Below are 16,484 nucleotides of genomic sequence, written 5' to 3'. Positions count from 1 at the left end.
CCAATTGCAACCTCTATGCCTGTCTAGTAAGGAACACGTAACATGACCAAACAAAATGTATTTGCTGTAACAGAGTTACTCAACTTGGGTTGAAAATATGATGTGAATGATTACCCAAATTTGGGAATACAAGACAGCAATGTCATAAATGCCTACAAATCAGAAAATGTGAAAATAGATTCAATGATAAAAGAAATATAAGCACACCAGACTCAAGTGGACATGGTAATCCAAACTAGGCTAATAAAAATGTTGTTTGACACAAGCTCTTAGAAAACTCTGCCCAAGCAAGAATGATGTGTAACTAGCGAAGCACTCAGACAGAGCCTTCCACAGTGCTCAGCAACACAGCGAGCTGTCCCAGGGCAAAATGTGTCCTTTGTCCAACGGGCAACTCAATGTCCTCATTTCCAGACCACTGCCCACTTTGTGTGTGTTTATTCAACAAGAACTTAAGAGGAATCAACTTGGGGGTCTGGTCCAAATTAAATACACCACTATCAAAAGAAGGCCAGGGAAGAGTAGGTTTCATCTCCCTGCCTCATTTTGTCCCAGAGACCCATTTATGGGCCTCTCTCGGGAGAATGAACCTCACTACTCTTACCCTGGCCGAATCCCAAATCTGTATATCCAGCTGGAACCTTCTTCCCGCCCAAATGCTCACCACACTGTCCTGATCTGGAATCAAAACCCAGCTCAGACTTCCCTACTCCTTCCCACCAATGGTTAATAACCCTGCCACTTAAGATTGCCTGAACCAACGCCCCAGTTTCTCCCCCGAGTCCCCCACCAGAGTCTCTCTGCACCACTCAAACTCACTGGTCAGGACAGCCCTCACTTACACACCTCATTTCTTCAAATGGTAAAAAAGGAGACGACCCTTCACAGGGTCCCTATAAGGACCCTGCCCCGATGTTCGATCCCTCAAAATCAGGCACTGCCATTTAATCATTGATCCATAAGGTGGGCAGGCCTGTGGACATAAGTTAAGTACATCAGCCATGTACTTACACCAGCCAAGCTTACTAGCCCAATCCTGCCAATGAAATCCTACAACACTTGGTGCCCCAGCAAAAAGGCAGGGAAATATGCTCTGGTTAGAGTTCCACTTCTTCAGCTTTAAGAGTAAGATACGGTAACCGCCTTAACTAAGTGAATTCCATTAGAGAGGCTGGCCTCAGAAAATAAGCAATTCTCACACGTTTAGGAAAACTCTGGACTCTACCCCATGACCGTGACTTGCACCTTTAAGTCTTTTCTGACTTCAAATACTTCAACGAGGAAAATTCAGGACCTCAAGTGTGAGGGCTTTAAGCTGCACAACGCCCAGTCTCTGCCTCTGCGGGGCCACCGCCCTGCCACAACCCCACTAGTCCCCTCTGCATAATTAGGCTGTGTTCCTTTCTGCTCGCCCACATTTAAGCAGCACCTGGTTTATAAAAATTAGGACCGCCCCGCCCCCCAACTTTATTGTCTCCTAGATCTCTCCCACAAAGCTCGAGTAATTTAAGCTTCAAGAGGTTGTTAATTATTTCCATGGTTGCACCATGCCCAAGAGGTGAGGCCCCAAACCCAGCCTCCTTCCCCCAGACTCTGGAATTTCCAGAGCTCCCTTCCCTCCCTGATACTTGGTATCAGGCGCCCTCTGAACAACCTCCTCCACACACATCCAGGTCAGAGAGCCCACCCCTACCCCCGCCTCCTGTTTTCAGACATCTGCACTCTCTCTGCGGGAGGATGGCCCTGAAGCTGTTGGCAGATCTGTTTGCAGCTCCCCACAAGAGGAAGCATAAAGGCAGGTATCCTTTCCAAACCCGAGACTGATGTGTCAGAGAAACTAAGAGCCAGGCTTGGGCTGTGCGGCTGACCAGCTTTCTGGTCTTCTTGACAGACCCCTAAAAGAGGGAGCAAAGAAAAAGGGACTCCATATACGGTTGGAAATCAGTCAAGTATCTGCTTTAAAAGTACTCTCAGGTATCCTCATCTTCACAGTGGTGTGTTCGCAGGACCATATGCTTTGGTCACAACTCAAAACTGGACACTAAAGTTTACTCTATATAAAATATACCATGTTAAAAAAAAAACCTTCCAGAGTTACCAACCCCACTGGCATAACCACTCTGAGAACAACAAAATAGAATGAGCATTCCTTATGGGACCCGTTCCACCCCAGCTGACAGCCTAAGGGGTCAGGAACAACATCCTTTGAACACACACTGAATATGCTAGATTTTAAAAAAAAGAATATTGTGAGGCAGAAGCAACAAGGCCACATTACTGAAATTAAACGATAAACAGATGTCTTCATAAGTTTATCAAAAACACACTTAAAGTTATATTTTTCAAAAATTTAATTTTAACAATGGGTCTGTGTATCAGAAGACATCTCAGACATTCAAAAACCTAATTCATTTCCAGGGATTAAAGTGAAGGTCAAGCAGGTGCTTCCTCGGTCTGTCTTAGGTTCAACAACTTGGTCATATAGTCCCCCTTTGTAACAGCTGCAGGATGATTAATCTCATCACACAAAACCCACGCCAACAGGAATGTTCAAAGCAGCATGACTCACAGTCAGAAAGTGAAAACACCCAACAGCCCATCAAGTTATAAATGAATAAGCAAAGTGTGATACTATCTACACCGTGGACAATTATTTTGCCACAGAAGGAATGCAATATTGACATAAGCTACAACACATGCTAAGCGGAAGAGGCCAGGCACAAAGGACCACACATTGTATGATTCCATTTAAATGAAATGGCCAGGAAAAGCAAATCCCTAGAGACAAAAAGCAAATTCGTGGCTGCCAGGCCCTGGCATATAGGGATCTAGAAGGAATGAATGGAGTGATGGCAAAGGGGCATAGGGTTTCTTCCTGGAGTGACGAGAATGTTCTAAAATTGTGGTTATGGTCGCACAACTTGGAATATAATAAAAAACTACTGAACTTTAATTAAGCAATTGTATGAGTCATATCTCTCAGTAAAGTGGTCCAAAAACATTCAAACAAACAAACAGCACTTTCACACTCTCAGTTACTGGGGGGTGATCAAGGCAGCAAACTTCCAGAAACCAGTTTCTACCCTTCAATCAACCATAAGAGGGGCCCCAGAGACTTCCCTGGCAGTCCACTGGTTAAGACTTCAAGCTTCCACTACAGGGGGTGCCGGATCAATCCCTGGTCAGGGAATTAAGATCCTGCAAGCCACTCAGCCAAAGGAAAAGAAAAAGAAAAAAAACAGGCACCAGTTCAAAGGGGTCGCAAGGGGTGGTCTTCTGTACCCATCCCCACCAATCCCCAACCTCATCATTTAGCATGTGTTTGAAGGGCTGCCTCATGTAGATGCTGTCTGAGTCCTTGGAGATGGTTTCCTGCCACTAACACGTGTGTGCAGCCCACGTCAGTGCCTTGGGTTTGATCACAGCATTGAAGTTCAGTTATGAATACTGTACTGTATATTTGAAAGCTGCTGGGAGAGTGGACCTGAAAAGTTCTCATCACAAGGGAAGTAATTTGTAATTATGTGTGCTTATGGATGTTAAGCAGATATTGGGCAATCATTTTGCAATATTTCCACTTATTGAATCATTACCTGAAATGTTCTGTCAGTTACAATTGCCTCAATAAAAAAATAAAAAAATCCCAGCAGCAGGGTGGGGCTGCAGAATTCTGAAAGGGACAATGACATCAACACTTTGGGCATATTTTCAGAGCACAGTTTCTGACATACACAGAGAAGAAAAACTACATCAGGAAAAAATTACTCATGACAGTAAGCAAAGGACCTATTGAAGTTGAACTGACAGCCATACAACACAGAAATAACACCCTAGCTCTTTTCATGCAAACGTATGTTAAGGAAAACCATATGGGACTGTTTACAGTCCCAGCCACAATGACTGTTTCTTAAAACTCACACTGTGGTGCACTCAGGATACTGTCAACGCGTTGCTAATTGCTTCACCACCCGGCCTCCCCTTTCCCACCGCAGGAGCAGTGAAAAGGGCATCTCCCACAGCCATGTGGGCCTCCAGCACCTACTGGGGAGGTGGCAGGAGCCTGGCTCTACTTTAAAGTAACAGCAACTCAGAAACAATCTCCTTAAGAAGCTAGAGGAGGATTTAAAAAAAAGAGTAATCTATGAGACACAACTGTCATCCCTCTACACTCTGGAACCAGAACACTAATAGTAATACCAGAGTGTAGCTCTTCTTCCTGGCACGGCCGTTTCCCTGAAGACTAGGAGACTTCTCAAAGTACAGCCAACACCCACAAGCCTCAGTGGGCAAAGGGAGGGGGACCTCCCGCCCCAGAGGTGGCACGTGGCTCCGAGTCTCCCGTCCTCACATCCTGACTGAGCCCACGTGGGAGGCTAAAACCAAGACTTACAAAATGAAGCAGAGAAAACGGAGATTAGGCCAAAGCCTGGCTTTCCTTGGGTGGTGGGGGAGTTGACACTTCTTGTTCGTGGCCACGAGGTGCTGAACATCAAGCCGCTTGCCCTCTCCTGGGAGCCGCTGGAGAAACGCTATGGCCCTGGCTTTCAGGGGAGAAAGAAGGCAACCGGCCCGGAGGTGTGGAGGAGACTAAGGGAAGATCATCAGGTCAGAGGACAAGGGCACAATAAACCCTCTCGGAGGGCCAGGCTCACCCTGACAGACAGGAAGGGGAAGTTCAAGGGAGGTGAAGCAGGCCCAGCAGCACCCCCAAAAGGACAAGCAGGTGGCAAGACGGGAAGGACAGGGTCTGAGGTTAGAGGACAGAAGACCGGAGGCACCTGGCCCAGGAGGACAGAGCAGCTCCTACGATACTTTAGTTCAACACTGCTGTCCACCGCGGGGCATGGAGGGGTTCAGCCACCGCCTGCCACCTCCCCCTCACCTCCCAGAGCGGCAGGAGGGCACCTGACAGGCTGACCCAGGGAGGCATGGCCTTCGGCTCCACTCAGAAGGAGAACAAGATTTCTTTCCCAAAGTAGAAAAGCTAGGACATTTTTTTTAAGTCCAGGAAGGATGAAATAAGCTTTCCAATCACTTAAACAATATGAATATCCAGCTTTCTTCCCACTAACTTTAGGTGGGCAGGCTCTCTCTCAGCTCAGACCTATTATGAAAAACATGTATGTTGCTATAAAAAAAAAAAAATGCTACGGTTTCTGCCAGAGTTTCTATGCTAGGCTGCAAATCAACCATGAAATACGATTTCCGGAGATAAAGCAGTTTGGACTTTGTGAACTCGGATGTCAAAAATCACATTCATGTCAGAAATGCCCCGAGGCAGCCCGGGCACCCTCCCTTGCTCTGGCTTTGGCTAGGCCACACTCAGCCAAGTTGACACCCAAGTCTGCCCGCCTCAGAAGGGCCCAGGAGGTGCCTGCAAAGTGAGTGCGGCTGGAGAATGGCACAACAACAAAGAGGGCACGGGGAGGGGCACGTGCTAGGACAGATGGCGAGGCACCTGGGACCTGCACGTGCACATTTTCCAGACGCCTCTGAAGCTGGCTTAGAGGTCTAAAGGCAGCGGTGAGCAGGCAGGCTTGCTCTGTGAAGGGCCACACAGAAATGACGACAGGCTCTGCAGGCTGAGTTGGGTCCTGTCACAAACATCTGTATGCAACTGATTTACTGCCCTTTAAAACGGCAGAGGGAACTCCCTCGTAGTCCAGTGGTTAGGACCAGGCACTTTCACTGCCAAAGGCCTGGGTTCATTCCCTGGTGTGGGAACTAAGATCCCACAAGCCTTTGCAGCGTTGCTGGAAATTAAAAAAAGTAAAAAGGCAGAAATCATTCGGAGTTGGAGTTTGGTACAAAAAGATGCCAGAAGGGCAGGATTTGGTCCAAGGGCCTAAGTTTGCTGACCCCAAGTCTGAGATTTTTCCCAACTCTAAATTCTTAAACAACAAGCACGGGGATGCTCAGCTGTAATTCAACAAGCTGAATTTCCAGAAATGACATTCTAGAATTAGAGACTGGAATAATCTGAGGGACATTTTCTACATTTAACTTAGCAACTTACTAAATATGGAAAAAAATAACAGCTAATAACCTGCATAACTAAGAACCCTGCATTTTAAGGAAAACATAAAAGTTACATTAGTAACTAATAGGAATAGCCTCACACTAGAGAGTTAAGAGTATTTGAAAGTACCAGCCTTCATTTTAAAGTCTCAAATCATGAAGCTATGCTCCCACTTCAAGAACTCAGAAAAAGCAAAAAATAAACCCAAAGCAACCATGGTGATGTATGGCAGAAACCAACACAATATTGTGATTATCCTTCAGTTAAAAATAAATTTAAAAAAACCCAAACCAAGCAGAGGAAGGGAACAGGATAACAGCAGAAATCGATGAAACTGAAAGCAAAAAACTATAGAGAAATCAGTGAAGCAAAAAATTGCTTCTTTGAAAAGGTCAATAAAATTAACAAACTCTAGCAAGACTGATGGAAAAAAAAACGGATTACCAGTATTAGGAACCGAAGAACTATCATTCCAAATGCTGCAAACACCAGAAGGATAATAAGGGAATCCTACAAACAACTATAAACACTATAAACTATAAATTTGACAATTTAAGGAAATGAACTAATTCCTCAAAAAACACAAACCACAACCAATATGAAACAGGTAATCTGAACAGCCCTATAACTTAAGGAAATTGAACTTGAAATTTTAAAATTCCAAATAAAAGAAATCTTGAGGCCCAGATAGTTTCACTAGAGAATTCTACCACACATTTAAAGAAGTAAACAGCAATTCTACATAATCTCTTACTGAAAATAAAAAAGGAGAAAACACTTCCAAATTCATTTTATGAAGCCGTTATCCTAACAGCAAAACAAGACAAAGTTAGCCCCAAAAGAGAAACCTACAGACCAGACCAATGCCCCACGTGAATAGAAACACAAAAATCTTTAACAAATTCTTTAATTCCTTAATTAATTTAGCAATATAGGAAAATTATTATGTACCATGACCAAATGTGGTTTACTCCAGGTATACAAGTTCAATACTTTTTTAAAAAATCAATTTGATGTACCATATTAATAAACTAAGGAAGAAAAGAAAAACACATGGTATCAACTGATGAGGAAAAGTATCTGATATACTTCAACACCCATGCAAAATAAAAGCTCCCAGAAAATAAGAACAGAGGGGCATGTCCACAACTTGATAAGGAATAATCTACAAAAAACCTACAACCAGCATCGTACTTAACGTTAATGGACAGAATGCTATCAGTAAGGAGGCAAGAATGTCTGCTCTCACTGCTGCCATTCAACAAAGTACTGAAAGTGCAGCCAGCTCAATAAGGCCAAGGCATCGAGATGTACCCACGGTGACAGAGCTATTAAATTAATGGTAAAGCTGGGATCCAAAGTCAAGCAACTGGGCTCCAAAGATCCAGTGCTTTTCATCTCAGCCCAGTGTTCTCCTTGAGTTACATATGGGACGAGAATAAGCCATTTGCTTCACATACCAACACATCAACAGTGGTTATCTACTTGTCATAAGATCAGAGATCTGGGTTTTTCCCCATTTTCCCTACACCTTGTAGGTAGTCTAAAATGAGCACATAACTTAAAACGAAAACACCTAAAAAGACAAATGTATAAACCATTACTTGAACAGCTTTGGCAGTTTCTTCAAGGAAAGCCATATCCTCTATGCAAAGAAAAAAAATATGCATGCAAACTCTAAATAGTTTAACATTCGCAAAATGCTTTCTTTTTAAATGACCTATCATATTCCAAACAAAAAAATTGATGTTAAGCTCTTTTTCTCTCCAACCTAGACAGACCCCATTTAGGAACATCAAACACTTGGACTGACAGGCCCACGACTCTTCCTACAACCCCAGAACTAACTGGGCCACTTAGCTATAGCATTAAACAGTTCAAAAAGTCAGTGTTAAACCCCTACTGTTTTCCCAAGTGTGATCCACAGCACTGGTTCTAAGAAAAGGGGTCCCATTAGTCAGTCACAGGATGTAATGCACAGCATGGTGACTATGCATTGGTGACTAGAGTTAACACCATACTGCATATTTGCAAGTTACTAAGAAGAGATGTTAAAGTTCTAACCAGAGGAAAAAATAATTTTCAAATTATGTATGGTGCTAGATGTTAACTAGACTTACTGCAGTGATCATTTTTCAATATATACACATATCGGATTATGATGCTGTACACTGCAATGAATACAATGTTATGTGTCAACACACCTCAATAAAAAAAGAGAAAGGGCCCCATGCTGAACACAGTTTGAGATCTCTTTTGATATTTTCTAGAAATTCAGAATGCCCATTATCCTATCAGTACTGCTTGACCACCGTGATCTGCATTTGGTGTTAAATGTAACAGTAGCCTAGAAACTGCTCAGGAGTCTCACAGGAGAAATTTCCATTCCAGGGGAAAAGAGTCATGCAACAGAAACCCAAGGAAGTGTTATCTTAAAAATCAAAATGGCTTCTTAAACTTCTGCTTTAGTAACTTAGAGTGGTCCTTTAAGCAGACCAACCTTCAAATCACAAGCCAACCCTTTACTTTCTGCCTATTCTTTTGCCAGCAAAACTTTCCTTATCTTTCAGTAAGTGAAATTCACACCTCTTTATAACTCATCTTCTTTACCCACTGGCAGAATTTCAAAGTGCTCAGCGCTAAGTATTGCAATTAGTGTGAAGTGTTTTATGTATCGCTTGACACTCTTCCAGATATTTTATTGGACATCCCACCCAACAGCACAATGTGTGGGATTCTGGTATCATTGGCGCCTTTATGCAAAGGGTGAAATTAAGGCACATGGGAAACTACCCAGGGGGTCAAGTCAGCTCAGGATCCCAGAATATGCTACTGGATCTTACCAGCTCCTTTTGACTCTGCAACTTAGTGCATAAATATCTTTCATCACAAGTACAGCCACTAGTTCAGGGGCTCTTTCCAGAACACAAGCGACATCGGCAGTTTAACGAAATGCAAGCCCACCACAACTTAGGGCTGCAGAGTTGTCTTTTTCCTGGGGTCTGGAAAAGTGCCTAGCTGTAAGGGTTTAAAAGAGCATTTGTGCAATGGTTTACATACTTGGTTTGCAGAATTCAATTGAGGAGGTTTCCCGACTTTTCAAAAGAACTGAGCCTGTAATTAAACTACCATGAAATGGTGGTTGGAGCCACAGCGCACACCAGCAGGTTTAGGTTACAACTGCAGTGAAATGGTGGATTAAAACGCCCAGAACATGCGTGACTCCAAAAACTAAACTCAATAATAGCTTTCTTGAACACGTGTCTAAACAGATGCTCAACCACAATCCAGTAACTTTCAAACTAATCCCTACCTGCCAAGGGTTACTATAACCACGGTGGTCTCAATTCAAATTACAAAGTCCATAATTCCAAATCTTTCCATGGTCCCAAGTTCAACACCAAAAGCTCTAACTTTTCAAAGTTTTCAGAGACCACAGCACTTCAGGCTACCTCCCAAGAAGGTAGGGAAGGCCTTCAAAGAAAACCATCTGCATTATACAATTAAGAGGATACAAAGAGGGACTTCCCAGGCAGGCCAATGCTTAAGACTCTGGTGGGGGTTCGATCCCCAGTCAGGAAACTAAGATCCCACGTGCTGCATAGGTTAGCCAAAAAAACAAACAAACAAAAAAACAAATAGAAGACAAAGAAGATTCCAAACTGGTAACTCCTCCACTGCAAAATGAAACCAGCTTTCCCCCACAAAAATAAAACAAAAAACCCACAAGACAAACCATCTACCAGTTGGTTATTAAACTGGAAAACACTTTTTAAGAAACCACCACCTGCAGAGCCTCAGATTACTTGGAAAAAAAAAAAAAAAAAAAAACCTCTTGTTAGCTGGGGTGGGGATTATTCCTAATACCTGGATTATGGAGTCAATTTCCTCAACAGCTATCATCCTTTCCAAAGCATCTAAAACAACTAGAGAACTACCAAGTAAGAACTAGATGAGGATTTTTTATATAAAGCAAAAGTATTAGCAATTTTACCATATGCTATCTCTGGAGGCGTAAAGATATGGGTATAGTTTCAGAACTGTACTTGAAAAAACCATTAAGGTTTACACAATTTTTAAATGGCAAGCTCACAAGATGAATTCCGAGCAATGTGCAATTATTCAGCCTGGGGTCAAATAGAGCACCATCAGAGCTCTTAAGAGTCTTGCAGAGTTGGGAGTGAAGAGCATGCCAAACGTAGGCTGACTCCGAGGAGGGACCTCCCCAGGCAGACTAGAAAACATTTTCAAAGACAATTAAGGTATGAGAGAATATCTACGTAACACAGAAAATACCTTCCCTGGGGCTGTTAGAAAATTAATTCTAAGTCCAGGTGCTATGTGGAAGCACAAGGAGTGTGAGACTCAAGTGTGTGTTGGGTGAGGATACAGAATGGGTAGAAATGGACCTTCAGGGACCCTGCAAGTGCTGATAAGGAGTCTCAAGTCATTCTGTAGCGTGATGAGGAGTCAAAGGAGGGCTTTGAAATGGGAAAAGGGACAGGGATCTGTCGACTGAGCCCTTCCCCAACAAGGGAGACAAGTTGAGAGATTGTGGCCAAGAACAGTAGCCAGGGAAAAGGTGAGCAAGGAATTTGAGATGGTAGCAGGTACAATCCACAGGATGGTTTCTGCTACAAGGGGTTTTTTGTCTTTAATGAGGATCCTATTACTGTGTGATGGTTCTCATACTTAATCAGCATCAGAATTGCTGGGAGAAAAGCTGGTTAAAAATGTAAATTTCCAGGTACTACCCAGCCCTCAAAGATTGTGATTCATGTCAGTCTAGCGTGGGGCCTGTGAATGCCTCTTCCCCACTCAGCAGCCGCCCCAAGTTTCATTGTTAAAGCAGGGGTGTGGGTGTGGGTGGTGTCACGGTGGCGGATAAAGTGTAATGGGACAAAGATAATGATAATGCTGAAGGGGTAGGGAGAAAGCTTTTTCTACTCTTGAACAAAAGAACAAAAAAGCCAGATGCAATCAAAACTGGTTTAAGTTTTATGCTTATAGTTATAGCTACTGAAAATACACAAAGATGATATGTTTCCACCAGAAAGCAGCTCAGTAAACACATGCAAGAGCAGGAGCTTGGTGGAGAGGTCGATGGTTCAGGAGCTCAGGGAGGGAGGGTCACCTGAAGCCACAGGCTTTGCTGGGTACCAAGTGCACACCGACCTCAGTGCAAACCTCAGGGGAAGGTAAGGCCCATCCTCCACCCCGCCGGCCCCGTGGAGACTTCCAAAAAGAACCAGGGAAATTTTGCTAATGATTTGCCACCCAGATCACAACTTGGTTAGAACTTACACTGGGGATTCTCTACCTCAGCACCACAGATATGACGGCTTGGCAATGCTTAGCAGCATCCTTGGCCTACTAGATGCTGATAGCGCCTCACCGAACTGAGGAAACAGTGATAAATGGGTGGAGGGAACGCAGGGGACAAGGCCACTGAGAAGCACCGCCTCAACTCAGAGGCTTCACAGCTGCAGAATGAACAAAAAGGCCTTGGAATCAGAGAAACAGGGCTCTGAATCACAGATACCCCACTTAAGAGAAAAAACTTCAATGTGCTCATGTATTCACCTTTAAAATGGGGATAAGAGAACCCACCAGATAGGGTTGTTGTGAAGATTACGTAAAATAATATCTTCTGAGCTTAGGGCAGTGCCTAGCCCAGGAGACAATTAGTAAACATTGGCTTTCATGTTTTCAAAAAGATGTTTTGAAGCAGCAGGGATATTTGCTTACAGCTTTGGCTTTGGTGGAAGTGAAGCGCAGTGAAGTCGCTCAGTTGTGTCTGACTCTTTGTGACCCCATGGACTGTAGCCCACTAGGCTCCTCCATCCATGGAATTTTCCAGGCAAGAGTACTGGAGGGGGTTGCCATTTCCTTCTCCAGAGGATCTCCCCGATCCACGGATTGAACCCAGGTCTCCCTCATTGTAGGAAGACGCTTTACAGTCTGAGCTACCAGGGAAGTCCTAACCTCCTCCCAAAAGGAACAATACAGAGAAATGACAGTCCCGGTCCTCTCTCTAGCTCCTAGGATCTATGGGTTGACGGACTCCCAAAGGGCCACTGGACACAAATCAGGGGCTCTGTGGACACATATGAGAAAAACATACATCCTTATTTTCACTAACTGAAACTTAACATTTTATTCATTGCTGCTTGTAAAACCACACATTACCAACTACCTGGCCATTGTCACAACAGAAGTACCGTTTTTCCTTATCAAATAACAGCTGAAATACCAATTTTCATGGCTCTACTTCAAAATTATGGAAATTATGAGGCCCAAAGCTAGACTATATTTTAATGCGTTACTAAAGAAGCATATATTACTATTTCCTATGCCACATATTAGAGGATTTATTTTGAAGATGTTCTTTTTTTAAAAAAATGGGTTATTTTACACATTTAAAATTATTATGCTGAGAAGCGTTCCACAGGCTTTCCCAATGAGGGTTAAAGGCAATACAATTTAAGAACCTCTATCCTACACCTTTTTTGGCTAAGCCCTTAATTCCCAAGGAGACTTATGTTGTTTTGTGTTTGTTTTTGGCAGTGGCACCCTCTTGCAGGATCTCAGGCCCCAACCAGGGATTGAACCTAAACCATGGCAGTGAAAGCCCAGAATCCTTACCACAAAGCCATCAGCGAACATCCATGTTCTTAATTTATTAAATAAGATTTTTGTTATGAAACTAATTTGTTCATTTGAATGACACAAGTCACTTTGTTTCCCTACCTAAACTATAGATCAGTGGTCCAAAAGGCGGACCCAATAGCATTGGCCACATTTCCCCACTCAGGACCCATTCTCCACATTCTAAAGGTAAATGTGTGCCTGGTTTTCCTCTAGTGGACTTGAACTAGCTTTCCACCTTTAACATAACACCAACCAGGTATTGTATTTAACCAGTACTTCTCAAACATCTGTAAGAATCAACAGGTCTGTATCCCAGATCATGAAGGTCAGCTTTCAAAGATACTCCCAGCCCAGGGACGAAATGGACACGAAAAAGAAGACTGCTACCTTTCCAGGGCAGGTGGAGGTTAATGTGTACCTCACTCTCCTCTATCTATAAAGCACACTTGCTGGCTGCCTGATGTAAACGAACCACATGTCCTCCACCTGCCCAGAGATGCTTAAGCTATACCAATGTGGGACATGTTTATTCTTGTTAGCCTCAGGCTGAGAAATCACAAAGTGTTTTCCCGGCTCAAGGGTCTTCAAAGTCGAATACTTCACTTACAAGATCAAAGTTGAGATTTTTTTTTTCCAGCAGAAACTAAAAATTCCTGAGTTACCTCATCAACCAGATCTAAACAGGCACCACCAGGCCCAACTTATAATTGGCTGCAATGGCCCAGGACCTGCTGGGTACTAGACTAGCTGGCTTGCACTGGTAACTGAAGTTATACAAAATCGCAACACAGCAAAAGTTTAATTCCATTAAAATCACATCATGGAACTGGAGCATTAGGAAGGATTACTGACAAACGGGAAAAAGAACATGATTCCAGGCTCCACAGGCATTTGACTCACCCTTGAGTCACATCCAATACTCACATGCCAAGAGTTAATATCTTTTGACTCATTATTATCAATTAAAATAAATGTTTTTGGAGACCTCACAGGTGGTAGACTTCTCACCAAGTGCCCCTTAATGAGAACCAAAAACTTTGATCCTAGTTTAGCCAGATCCCTTTATTTTACAAGGGTGGACACCTAAGGACAGCAAGGGTGACATACCTTCCCCCAAAATCAAGTGATGGGGGAATACAATAAGAATCAGGGCTCTTGTTCTCCCAAAACAGTTCTGCAGGGACTCAAGATCTAACACAGATGCATACTCAACATGTCCCCTTAGTATCTCTTTCTTCACCTTGCCATCAAAACTTTTTCATCTTGAAGATGAAAACAATCTGGGAATTAAGAGTAACTGGCTGGGAATTCTCAATCTTTTTTTTTTTTTTTAAACTTTCTCGGCACACAACTAAATTATTTAGATGCTACTTCCACACCTCACCAACTTCGAACCTGCCAGATTCTCCTGCTCCCTTCCAAACTGCAGGTCCAGAGTTCTCTCTCCCTCTTTAGCCAGTGACTGCCCCAAATGTACAAGTTCTCTCGATTTTTCCCTGGCTTCTACAAAGGAACACAGAAGGCCATTGGGAAGGACCTGAATTAAGCTGAAAAGTGTTTAAGGCTTCAAGCAAAGACACTCAGATTGAGGGAAGTGCCAAAATCTTCCAGCCTCATCGTTACCCTCCTGAGAGCCTAGAAAACCCACGCTCAATGCTAACAGGTGAGTGTTCATACATGCTTGTCACCAAAAACTCAACTTAGCAGCTAAGTGACCTTGAACCACTATTTCTTCCTCAAGCCTCACTCTCCTCACCCCTCAGTTGTGTATACTAGAAGCTTCACTAAGCCCTACAGCTAGCAGGCTAATTACTCAACAAAACCTTTTTAGCTATCTGCAATCACCATTTCATCTCCTGATTCTCCGCAGCCATCTCCAGCCTCACACCAGAAAAGAGCGAACTAAGAAATGCTTTTTTCTCTTTGTCACTTCCCCACCACCCAAATAAACTGATAACTACTTAACTACCTTGCAGTGTTTTACGGAAACTCCATTCAAAGTCCGGGGCGGGGGAGCCCTACGAAGTGTGCACTGTCCTCCATTGTTCCAAGGCTCAGAAAGGTCGAGAAAGTCACAAGCAGAGCCAGTCAAGACACGACGCAAACGTAGGTCTTCCTTCTGTCCCTAAAGTCTTATTTTCCCCCTCTCATCTTATGCCTTTGGAAAACATTTACATTGGGGGAGAAATGCTAAGTGAGTACTCAGAAGTTTAAAAAACAAAAGCGGGGGAGGGGAGAGAAAGTGTGAAAGTAATGTTTTCAACAGTAATAGAAAAGGTGGCTCTAACCAATAGGGAGGAAGACAGTGAAAAAGCAAGACCTGGGTGAGACGCTCCAAGTGGGATGGACGGGAAGCGCAGATCCAAGTCTGCGGCACTCACAGGTTTAAAAGCCACCAGAAAAAAGACCAGCAGCCCTCCCCCCCACCCCGTCTTAGAAGCACCAGAAAAAAGCGTGCAGAATACCCTTCGTCTCCATGATTCCTGCAGTCGGTCCGGACTTTCCCAGCCCTCTGTTCTGGCCGGCTCGCGGTCTTCGAAGCCTCCCTGACCCCAGACTTAACAGTTCCCGCGCTCGGACCTCACCCCCCCCCCCAATAATAATATAATCATCGTTTCCTTTTCCCCTGCCCCGTTCCTTTCCGGGGGAATCTGTCTCCTACGCAGTTGTCTGAGAATTCTGCGAGCGCGGCGCGGTCCTGCCCCAGGCCGGCTCCCACGAGGGGAGCCCCCGCCCCCGGGGAATTTACGCGCCTCGGGGAACTGGGAAGGGGGAACGGTCCCACCGGCCGGCCCCCGCGCACGCCCCCCGCCCCCCGGGGGGGACGCGGCCCCCCGGGAGTCTTCCTCCCGCGCGGGGGACGCCAGGGGACCCCGACGGGGACGGCCGATCCCGCGTGGGACGCGGGTGGACGACCCGGGCCCCGGAGGGCGGCTCGGTCCAGGTCGAGGAGGGAGCCGGCGCGGCCCCTCCGGGCCCCGCGCCCTCGCCGGGACCGAGCGCGGCGGGAGGAGGAGCGCGGCCTCCGCGCGGGCGCCGGTGCACGCGGCAGCCGGGGAGACGCCCGCGCCGGAGCCGGGGCCGCGCGGCCGTCCGCATTGTTCGGCCCGCGGCGCGCGCCCCGCCCGGCCTCGCCGGCCCCAGCCCGCTCGGCGGCGGGAGCGACAGGGCAGGTGGCGGGCGCGCGCCCTCACCTTTGGCGCCGAGCATGAAGTCGAGGGTGCTGTGCCGTGCTGCTGCCATAGTGAGGCGAAGCCCTGGGCCATGCCTGGGGGAGACGGCCGGGGAGACTGGGGGGGCCGCGCGGCGTGTCAGGCTGCGGCCGGCGGGGAGTGCGCCGCGCCGGGGAGGCCGAGGGTAGGAGGTGGGAGGGGCCGCCGGGAGCCACCCGGGGCGCCGGGGGCGGGGCCGGGCCCGCCTCTGGGAGGGAAGAGGAGAGGACGCCCGCAGCCCCGGACTCGGAGCGCCGGGTGTGAGGCCGCGCGAAGGCAATGGTGGAAACGTGGGCGCCGTGCTCCCCGGCGTGCGTCACCAATGGCCGCGCCCCGCGCCGAGGATCGGGCGGGCGCTCCCGCCGTCCGTTAGGTCACCTTAGGTTTAAACCGCGCAGCACGACTTCCGGGGGGCCCACCCCCCGCACTTCCCCCAGACCGGCCCCCAAGCCTAGGCCCCTCTGATTTCCTGGCCAAGCCAAGAAAATGAAATGCTTGGATCCACCCTGGAGTCTAAAAGCACTGCCGCCTTTTTCTTAACTCTTCCGATGCTACAATTTAATCCATTAGAATTGCCATTGCCATTATCATCAGCCAGGGCC

At 45.9% G+C, this 16,484-nt stretch overlaps 1 protein-coding gene across 2 annotated transcripts in view; it reads right to left on the bottom strand.

Moving 5' to 3' along the window:
* The window catches only part of SMS (spermine synthase), a 49,515-nt gene extending 33,321 nt beyond the window's left edge, over window positions 1–16,194 (bottom strand). The window contains exon 1 of one of the 2 annotated variants that reach the window (XM_065915880.1): window positions 15,865–16,194. In XM_065915880.1, the coding sequence (XP_065771952.1) occupies window positions 15,865–15,913 (49 nt within the window). In that variant the 5' untranslated portion in view covers window positions 15,914–16,194. Of the gene's footprint in view, window positions 1–15,135; window positions 15,240–15,864 lie in introns of those variants that run through there. The other variant, XM_065915881.1, reaches the window with a different exon arrangement.
* Between the last annotated feature and the right edge of the window lie 290 nt (window positions 16,195–16,484).

The sequence above is a fragment of the Muntiacus reevesi genome, chromosome X (genome assembly GCF_963930625.1).
Source record: "Muntiacus reevesi chromosome X, mMunRee1.1, whole genome shotgun sequence".
Taxonomy (NCBI): Eukaryota; Metazoa; Chordata; class Mammalia; order Artiodactyla; family Cervidae; genus Muntiacus; species Muntiacus reevesi.
Note: the sequence above shows the minus strand (reverse complement) of the source record. Positions and strands in the feature narration are given on the sequence as shown.